Source organism: Hoplias malabaricus, chromosome 12 (assembly GCF_029633855.1).
Source record: "Hoplias malabaricus isolate fHopMal1 chromosome 12, fHopMal1.hap1, whole genome shotgun sequence".
Lineage (NCBI taxonomy): Eukaryota > Metazoa > Chordata > Actinopteri > Characiformes > Erythrinidae > Hoplias > Hoplias malabaricus.
Window position 1 is genome coordinate 6,889,326 of NC_089811.1, and position 9,428 is coordinate 6,898,753.

Here is a 9,428-nt window from a genome sequence, read left to right on the forward strand (position 1 = left end):
CAGGGGCTCTAGTGTATTCCCACAATCCAAAAACACATTTTGGCAGGTGGATTGGCTGAGTGAATTTGTGTGTGTGTGAGTGACTGGGTGACTGTGATGACCTGTGATGGACTGACATCCAGGATGTATTCCTAACTACTGCCCAGTGACTCAGTGTATCCACTGTGACCCTGAACAAAATCCAACTAGCATAATAATTAATTTTATTCATTAATGCAAAACTGTTAAGATAACTTTTATCAAATGGAGCATGTGGTAGCACTGAGACACCCTCTCTATGCCTCAGTATCTCCCATCTCTAACACCCACCAGTAGATCTATGCAAATGTTTGCTAACACATAGACAGATGACATATTTGATCGATTTTCCATGTGTAGGTAAACACATCCCCTACAGGTAACACTGCCTCGCATATTAAACTCAGCACATAAGTAGGAACCGTGCACTAAATATTAACATTTAAACTGGCGCAATGTAGAGGACGTGTAAACTCATTTTCATGTATACAATCAACAAAATCTGTCATTTGACCATAGTGCCCAAACTTTTGCACGATTGCGCACAGTAACAGCCGCAAAAAGCAACACCACGTCACTGCTGCCCCAATGCAGAATGTACCAACAGAGCAATGTGGGGGTGGTTACATTAAATCCGTCTTATAGTCGCATATTCTGTTCATATACAACCCATATGATATATTCAGCAAGGTCAATTTTAATTGAATTATTTCAAAAACACTTTTTAAAAATATTTTGTTTCATTTGCAGCGTTTACACCTCCGTCGAGATCCCTCGGTACGATATGGTACATTCTATTAGTGACGATCGTTCCGATTCTGTTCGCTGAGTCAGATTAAATCACTCAGCTCACCAAGAAGAGTCGACTCTTTCGGATCCTAGACAATATATTAAGAAGCAATGCTGCTACCCTTTTAAAACTAGCAAATATAATGTATCTTTTTAATTTAGTGTATAATATACACTATAAGATACAGAAATAGAAAGTATTTTGGGGTAGTCTAATGACGCATTCAAAAGAGGGATGGAATAAACAGTACAATAAATGAAATCTGAATAAAAAATCCGTCCATATATATTTGATGCCTGCATTTCTAATATAGTATGTCTGCGTGTCAGAAATCCATTGCCTAGCCACTGAAAATACACACACACAAACCTTTTGTAAATGTGAATCGGCTCTCAACTATCAGCGAAAAGAGCCGAGTCAATGAGTCGAATTGTTCTCAAACGGCACAACAGTAAGGGCTATGAACCTTTGATGAATATTGTGTAGTCACTCGCTGAGGAGTAGCCGTTACGCTGGTTTAGCGTAGTTTCACACAAAATTTGGTGAACATAACTAGTTGTTTACCTAGTCATATACCTAACAATGTCTACACCCGCTAGAAGACGACTTATGAGGGATTTTAAAAGGTGAGGATGTAATGTGTCGGTGTTAATGTTAGCTGTTTAACCGGTTTTCTGTTCAGTGAATCTGTCGGCTCCTTGTCCAGCTGTATGAGACATTTGGTCATTATAACTCACGAATTAAGGTCACTGGGACACAGTGGAGCCGTTGACGGTATTTCTGTGAGAATTTTCATCCACCATCAGTAAAAAAAAGTCCACATTATCCGTTTTTCTCAAAAATGAAAGAGTATTTGAATCTTAAAAGCGTCGCTATTCGATAGAGACCAGTGTGGAGGACGAGGAAACAACAGAACTGTTATAGGCTGTTTATTCGGTTATTTGGTCGTTTCAGCGTCAGTGAAGGTATCTATATATACAACTTATTAAGGTAGAATGGTGGCTAAATATATTTCTGTTTAGAGACGTGTCCGAATTTTCCGTCCACCTTAAAAACGGAGGCGTCCCGACTTTAACTGCGGCACAATTTAAGGTGGAATTGAAAATTCGATTATGCTGCAAGATACACAATTTAGCTTCCGTTTAAAAAGGTGTGTAGCGCTGATAGTTGCTTTTGTGCCGTTAGCTAGCTATTAGCAAGGCTTTCCCTTTCTCGTGTTGGTCATTAATGTCAGCTCTTGTGTGGTGAATCAGGAGGTTTTATAAAGAAATGTCCTGTGCTAAGGTAGATATCACTAGCTGACTGGGTTAACATGGCAGGAATAAGCCAGAGATCAGTCACCCAGCCTGCACACCTTAGTGTGGCCCACATGGGCAAGGTGTGTTTAACATGGGCATGGATTTAGGGTAGATTTCATCTGGTACATGGGTTATAAGTGAGGCCCAGGTGGGCGGCCTGTATGAGGCAAACATGGGACTGTAGTGGGTTGTTTTAATGTATGCAGATATATTTAATGGGCTGAACTGGCCAGCTGCCTTCCTTGATGTATTTTTTAATCTTGGGGTCTATCAGTCGAAATAGTTGGTTATTTTGAAGTGGCCATACACTGTGTATTTTATGTACGAATCGTGACAGAAATAAAGTGCTACCTAGTCATTTGCTTGCTTTCCACAGTATATATCATGTCAGTATTTCTGCCCCCAGGCTCCAGGAGGACCCCCCAGCCGGTGTCAGTGGTGCCCCATCCGAGAACAACATCATGATTTGGAACGCAGTCATTTTTGGGTAAGCAGAAGACACACATTATTTGTTGTCAGTTGGAAGCTGTGTGTGAGCTTGAGTTCCCAAAGTTAAGACAAGTTAACAAGTTGAAATTCGGTAACACGATATCTAGGTAACAGGTCTCCTGGTAGGGCGGCGACACCTATGTGACCCAAATACGTTTGGCCTACATATTTGGCTGCTAAGTCTTAATATGTCAAGTAATCACTTTCTCACTGTACATTTTTTTTGTTCCTAAAACAGCCCAGAAGGCACACCTTTTGAAGATGGTAAGCTTGATTTGATCATTTCCAGACAAATAGATGCTATACTCTTCCAGAACATATTAAACACAACTTATATGTTTAAAAACCTCAGGTACATTCAAGCTAACAGTTGAGTTTACAGAAGAATACCCGAACAAGCCACCAACTGTGAGATTTGTCTCCAAGATGTTTCATCCAAATGGTAAGTTGTCCTTCATGTTTTGAAGCTGGGGCTTTTGTAGTAAATAATCATCCATTGTATTCTTAGCAATCCCTTCTGAACAGAGTGTTTCTGCATTTCATACCAGTCTCCTGCGATATCAGAAGACCTGTGTATTTTCAGTCATTGTTTTGAATGGCAAATAGTAGTAAAAGGAACTCAGCCGCCAACGAGGTCTTGTTTTAGCCTTGTTAGGTGTATCCGTCCAAGTTGAAGTTTGCTGAATTATCTGGTAATGTCTTCCTCTGTTTGTCCTCAGTGTATGCAGATGGCAGTATTTGCCTGGATATTCTTCAGAATCGTTGGAGTCCAACATATGATGTTTCATCTATCCTGACATCAATTCAGGTCTGCAGTCTCAGAGTTAAAAATAATGAAACCTGAAATAAAAATAGCTGGGGGTTTATATCTGGCCTTTAATTCCCTTTTGGCTTTTATGATGTGGTTGTATCGAAATGTGGCCTTATTGACTTAATCTGTTGTCTGGGCTTGTGGTTATTTTAAGTTATTTGAGACTTGGCTCGGAAATTTGCCTGTGACTCAGCTTGTATTTGTACATCTGTGAAATGACTTGGACGAAAGATAGAGACATCCTACACTGGTTCTCCTGTGAAAACAAATGCAAATTTAGCTCTTATTATTTCCTCTAAAATGAGATTGACCTTGCCTGCGAATATATTAACAATGGTAGCATCTCAGAGTTGTTTATTTGGAATTGTTTTCTTTTAAATGCGGTATTAATGTCGTATTTCTTGTCTCCCTACAGTCTCTTCTAGATGAACCAAATCCCAACAGCCCTGCAAACAGCCAGGCGGCTCAGCTCTATCAGGAAAACAAACGAGAATATGAGAAACGGGTGTCAGCTATTGTTGAGCAGAGCTGGAGAGACAGTTGACCTCTCACGCACTTCACATCTTTCTTTTTTTGTGAACATTAGTGTAAGGATATTATCAGTTGTTTTTACGTTTTTTATGCACTTTACTTACTTTGCCATACAGTATCATGGGTTTTGTTTGTTTGACTGCATAGAAGTTCTCTCATGCACGACTAATTCTCCATCTGTTGGTGAATGTTTCCAACTTTACAAACTACAAGTGGATAAAATTTAACAGTTGTATTTTGGTTTTTTTTTAATAGACAAATATTTTCTTGTAAGGAAACTTTCTCAGTAGCAAAGCTGTCAAGTGAACACACAGGACTCCACTGGACTTCACCTTTAACCTCCAACTGTTGTGACTGGCAAACACTACATGATTCTTATCGTTTTGGGTGTGCGTTTGTGGGACGTTCTTATGATCTTACATTCGTTGAAAAGTTGTGGAATAGTTCATTGTGATCCTGAAATAACGTTATCAGTGCTGCAGTAGGCCTTGCCAGCTCTGGGATTTGGTTAAAATGGGTGAGCAGTTTGTGGGTAGCACATTTCTACGTTTGCTAAATTCTCTGCAGGACTTTGAAGTAATACGTATCACAGAACAATCGTGTCTGATGCCTTCAGTCAACCTCATCAGTGATCACTGTCTCTCTTCAGAGGATATTTCAGGATATATTATTTTTATTTTTCTCTGGCCAACTCCAGTCTTTGGTGTTATATGCTGTTACATGCATGTATGCTTGGGTGTGACCATAGTGAGCCTACTAATCTTGTATATAAGAAACACAACTGAATATACAGTATGTACAGATTTTGCACTGGTTGTCAGTCATTTTCCAGCACTTGTAAATAATGAAAATAAAAAATTTTCCTGAAGACTCAAACTGGGAGCCAACAAGTAATAGTTCTGTTATCAACACTAATGTACATTGTTTACAGGAAGAATGCCAGCTCGCCCATCTGCTGTGAGATTAAATGTATAATCTGTTGGTGCCATACCACACAACTTCTGACACTTAAAAGTCTCTCCCCTGAAAATAATTTCCGTGGTGTTTTATAAAGATATAAATATTAGCATACTCTTAAAAGAGTGGCATGTACCCAGATACTATGTAAACAGTTCTTTATAAAAGCCCATTACTTGCAGCAAACAAAATGAATCATGCACCTACAATGGACTTCTCTTTGAATCTCTTGTCGTTCATTATTTATTTTTTTTCCTCAGAAGGAAAGTGCTTCATACAGGCCCTTCTTGGGCTTCTTTACTTTCACTGCACGTTATTTTACTGTTGTAGCAAATATAATAATTTTCTCTTTCTAGACCATGCAAACATTCATTATCTGTAACCCTTATCCAGTTCAGGGTCGCAGTGGGTCCAGAGCCTACCTGGAATCATTGGGTGCAAGGCAGGAATACACCCTGGAGGGGGCGCCAGGGCCACACATACATTCACTCACACTCACACCTACGGACACTTTGAGTTGCCAATCCACCTACCAACGTGTGTTTTTGGACTGTGGGAGGAAACCCACGCAGACACAGGGAGAACACACCAACTCCTCACAGACAGTCACCCGGAGGAAACCCACGCAGACACAGGGAGAACACACCAACTCCTCACAGACAGTCACCCGGAGGAAACCCACGCAGACACAGAGAGAACACACCACACTCCTCAGACAGTCACCCGGAGGAAACCCACGCAGACACAGAGAACACACCACACTCCTCACAGACAGTCACCCGGAGGAAACCCACACAGAGACAGGGAGAACACACCAACTCCTCAGACAGTCACCCGGAGGAAACCCACGCAGACACAGGGAGAACACACCACACTCCTCACAGACAGTCACCCGCTCTGGTGAACCCACAACCTCCAGGTGCCTGAAGCTGTGTGACTGTGACACTACCTGCTGCGCCACCGTGCAAACAAATTTTTAATAAATAAAACATTAGGCAACTGTCAATATAATTTAGTAATACCAAGAAATAATGTCGTAAACCCCCTAGTAACCAACACCCCCCTGTAGTACTTTCCCCTTTCCGAAAAACAGTTCCTCCAAATAAATATCAACATATTGTATTCCTTATATCCCCTGAATTGGGTGAGTGCTATTGTAACAGCAACGGGAAAAAAAACACTTCTGGAACACAGTGCACCAGTTTCCTGTTCCCCTGCGCGGGTGGTTACTCAGATGGTGCAGTGAATCCATTGGCGCAATGGAAAAAGTGAGCACAGTCCCACTGATAACAGCATATGATAAAACGTTCGATTTGAGGTTGCAGATTTGTTAAACTGGTATCAAAACACAATGCATGTAGTTACACTTTTATTGTAGCACTGAAAAAAGACGCATTGTAGCCATACAAAAACGTGGAACAAAGTCTATACAAAAATATGGTATTGCTGTAAGAGTTAAGTGACGAACAAACCATAAAATGTGGAGGCAATCTGCATAACAGTGATGGCCATTTGGCAGGACCTCACATGATATTCCAGCATTTTTTAACCTAACCTTTTTTGCTTGCTGCATGTTTTATCTGTATTGTAGATTTCCACAGATAACTTTAACAAAATTACCCTGAGGACAGAAAATACATTTTTTTTTCAAAAATCCCTTAGAACAGAGACCACTGGCTTGTCTCAGGAAATTAACCATACGTCACAGATGCAAAACAAAGAAATCAAGTTGAAAAATGCTGGAAGATTCCTTCAAACTAAATACTCATGGTCAACTGAGTACAACTGGTTTCAAACGTTCCTGTGAACAATGAAAGGTAAATGCTTTTCTTGGAAAACACGCATGGAACTAAATATAACTGTGGTCCATTTGAATGGTCCGAGTCCACATTGTTGTGTTATATTACATATCTGTATGTGGGTGTGAAGACATGCACTAGGTAAGGGACTATCGATTGTATGCCCTTTCCTTTCTTGACCTCTCTAGGGCTCTGTCCATAGTCTTCTCATTGTCTCCTCTGCACTTTGGGCAGTACCACTTTCCTTTGGGCTTATGGTGAAGGGCAACACAGGAGAAGTGAAACCACTCGATTGGGCATTTGTCATTATCGCAGCATATCATCTCTCCAAAAGAGACCTGCTCACAGAGGCAATAGGTGGGCTCGTTGGGGTCGATGGGCAGGTCAGTTGGTGAGGCCTCTCGCTCCTGCTTTGCCTTTGGCCTCTTCTTCTTTTTCGATGATGTTGTTGTTACTGACGTCTTGGGCTTTTTCTTTTTTGGAGATACGATAGCGATATCTTCGCCAAGGTCCAAGCTGTAGTTGGCGTTTTCTCGGTTCTCCGAGCCGCTTTTTTGCCTTCGAGAGCGTTTGGCACCAGACTTATCCACCAAACCTAGGGTCTCGTCTCTCTTTCTGTCTGAACTTGCTTTGCTCAAAAGTAACAGAGGAGTGGAAAGTGGTGTTAGAGTTACCGATGCTACAGCAGCAGATGAAGCACTGCCCACGGACACAGCGCTCTCGGGTGAGCTCTGACAGGCCTGGAAAAGCTCCACTTGCCAATCAAACTGACGAGTGCGGTTCTCCACCAGCTCCACCATCTGGCTGGCGATCTGGATCTTCTCATCTCCGAGTTCTTGAGCCTGGATTAGACTGTGCTGGATGCAGGGCAGGAGTCGTCTCCGCAGAACTGGGTCTGATTCCTGTCTGTGTTTCTCATAGGCATCATTCAGCTCCCTTAGGACCTCTGCATAACCAGAAATAACATGTTAGTTCAAATTAAATTAAAATACAGAGAGAGAGAGAAAAGCAGGAACAAGCCACTTATACCCCAACATGGATGGATCATTTTATGAACAGACCAGAGCTCTCAGACAGTCTTTCATAAGTTTTATCTACAAAGGCAGCTTAAATGTGAGTTTTTATTTAATAAATCTGTTAGAAAAGTGGAGCTGGAAAAGTTACAGAACCTAGCAAAGTTAAGAGAGCTTTTTTTTCTAAGATTTTCCTCAGCTAGATTCATAAATTACACACACACACGTTATATATATATATATTAGCTACATCCATAATACTGAAATTGGTTTTTCTATGGAAGGTTCAGTGGTTAAATTTAACGTTAATGCTTGTTTACATATTTAACACACTTCCCAAGAACGAATTTTTAAACCCCTTTCGCAAACAATAACCTAATCATATCTCCGTGAAAACCAGGGAACTGTTATGGCATCGTCTAATATTTTAAAGCTATGAATTTAGCTGTATATTTTCAAGCGGAAATATTATGTATTTTCCGGTGGCTAATGTGCACTTAGCTGCTAGCAAGCTAATCAACAAGCTAGCTAGCTAACTGCATAACATTAAAAAAAGTTCTTAAAGATGCTCTTTAATAAAAACAATGGTTCTACATAAAACCATAAGCGATTTAAGAACTATTTTAATAGAAATAGTGCTACTTTTGTGCACTGCTTAATGCTCCCATGATTCAACACTTGATGGTTCCGACGGTTTAACAGAACTCTTATTTAAAATGGTCATATACAGCACAAACAATAACCCATAAAATTCAAATATAATATAGAACACACTTTTGGAACCCACTTAAACCCGATTTATAAAAGGTTACAGGTCCCGAAGAGACTAAAACAGTAATCTTAACTGTATCATCCTACGATTGTTTACAAAATACCCGAGTGTATTAGGTTTAATCAAACAACGCAATGGCCTCGTGCTCTCAGAAATGTGTCGTATTGACCGACCTTGATATCTTCCGTCTATTTCTCTCATCAGTGAAACACATCTCTGAAGATCCAGCGGCAAAGATTCAACGAGGTCCAGATATTCCTCTACATAGTTTGCTACAACGTGTTGTGAGTCCCCATTCGGGTTCAGCATGTTGTTTTTCAGGACCAAATTAGTTCGTATTTTATCCGGTTTTTCTTAATTTTACCGAATTCCAAGCCTCTGATTCCACCAGGTTTAGTCTTATACAGTAAAAACGTTGTAGTATTTGGTCTTTCTGCTCTGTAGTAAACACAATTGTTTGGAGTTTTCCTTTAAAAAGAAAAAGCGAAGAATAGCTCCAGCTGGTGGTAGATGGCGTTCATGAGGAAGTGAACCAAGCCAAACTAAGGTATGGTCATCCCTTATTCACCCACCCTTTCTTCTTGGAGTTTTTCCCCCTGGCTAGTGACCTCCTAGTCTGGGTTGACTGAGTCGCCTGCTGACAACAAATACTGATGGTGGATGATTAGGTCTGGATCATACACACCACTGAATGAAGCTCCATTTCTCAGTTTCACTGCTCCACAGCCCAATGCATGGGGGTTTTATACCCCTCTCATTGACACCAAGCAGTGGGCATAACTTTTCTGTGGAGGTGTATTAACACTTATCAGAAATGTGTGCCCCGTTAAACAGATTATTAATTTATTGTCTGTAACAGCTTATCTATCCAATTCAGGGTCTGACTAACAGAAATAATGAGCGGGTTTCTTTGGATTTACAGAATCAGAATGTTTTTTAATATATTACAC

The 9,428-nt window shown here is 40.6% G+C and overlaps 2 protein-coding genes across 3 annotated transcripts; one reads left to right on the forward strand and one right to left on the reverse strand.

Moving 5' to 3' along the window:
• Positions 1 to 1,276: 1,276 nt before the first annotated feature.
• LOC136710643 (ubiquitin-conjugating enzyme E2 A-like) lies at positions 1,277 to 5,021 on the forward strand. 2 transcript variants are annotated; one of them, XM_066686360.1, is made up of 6 exons: positions 1,277 to 1,434; positions 2,513 to 2,593; positions 2,834 to 2,859; positions 2,948 to 3,037; positions 3,315 to 3,403; positions 3,822 to 5,017. In XM_066686360.1, the coding sequence occupies exons 1-6, from the start codon at positions 1,391 to 1,393 to the stop codon at positions 3,948 to 3,950; spliced, it is 459 nt and encodes a 152-aa protein (XP_066542457.1). In that variant the 5' UTR covers positions 1,277 to 1,390; the 3' UTR covers positions 3,951 to 5,017. The 2 variants fall into 2 exon arrangements, with proteins under 2 accessions (XP_066542457.1, XP_066542458.1); XM_066686361.1 differs by lacking the exon at positions 1,277 to 1,434 and adding an exon at positions 1,497 to 1,773 and having other exon boundaries at positions 3,822 to 5,021.
• Positions 5,022 to 6,041: 1,020 nt separating this feature from the next.
• On the reverse strand, positions 6,042 to 9,044 carry ing1 (inhibitor of growth family, member 1). The gene is made up of 2 exons (XM_066686813.1): positions 8,652 to 9,044; positions 6,042 to 7,639 (listed from the first exon to the last, which is right to left on the reverse strand). The coding sequence occupies exons 1-2, from the start codon at positions 8,785 to 8,787 to the stop codon at positions 6,843 to 6,845; spliced, it is 933 nt and encodes a 310-aa protein (XP_066542910.1). The 5' UTR covers positions 8,788 to 9,044; the 3' UTR covers positions 6,042 to 6,842.
• Positions 9,045 to 9,428: the final 384 nt, after the last annotated feature.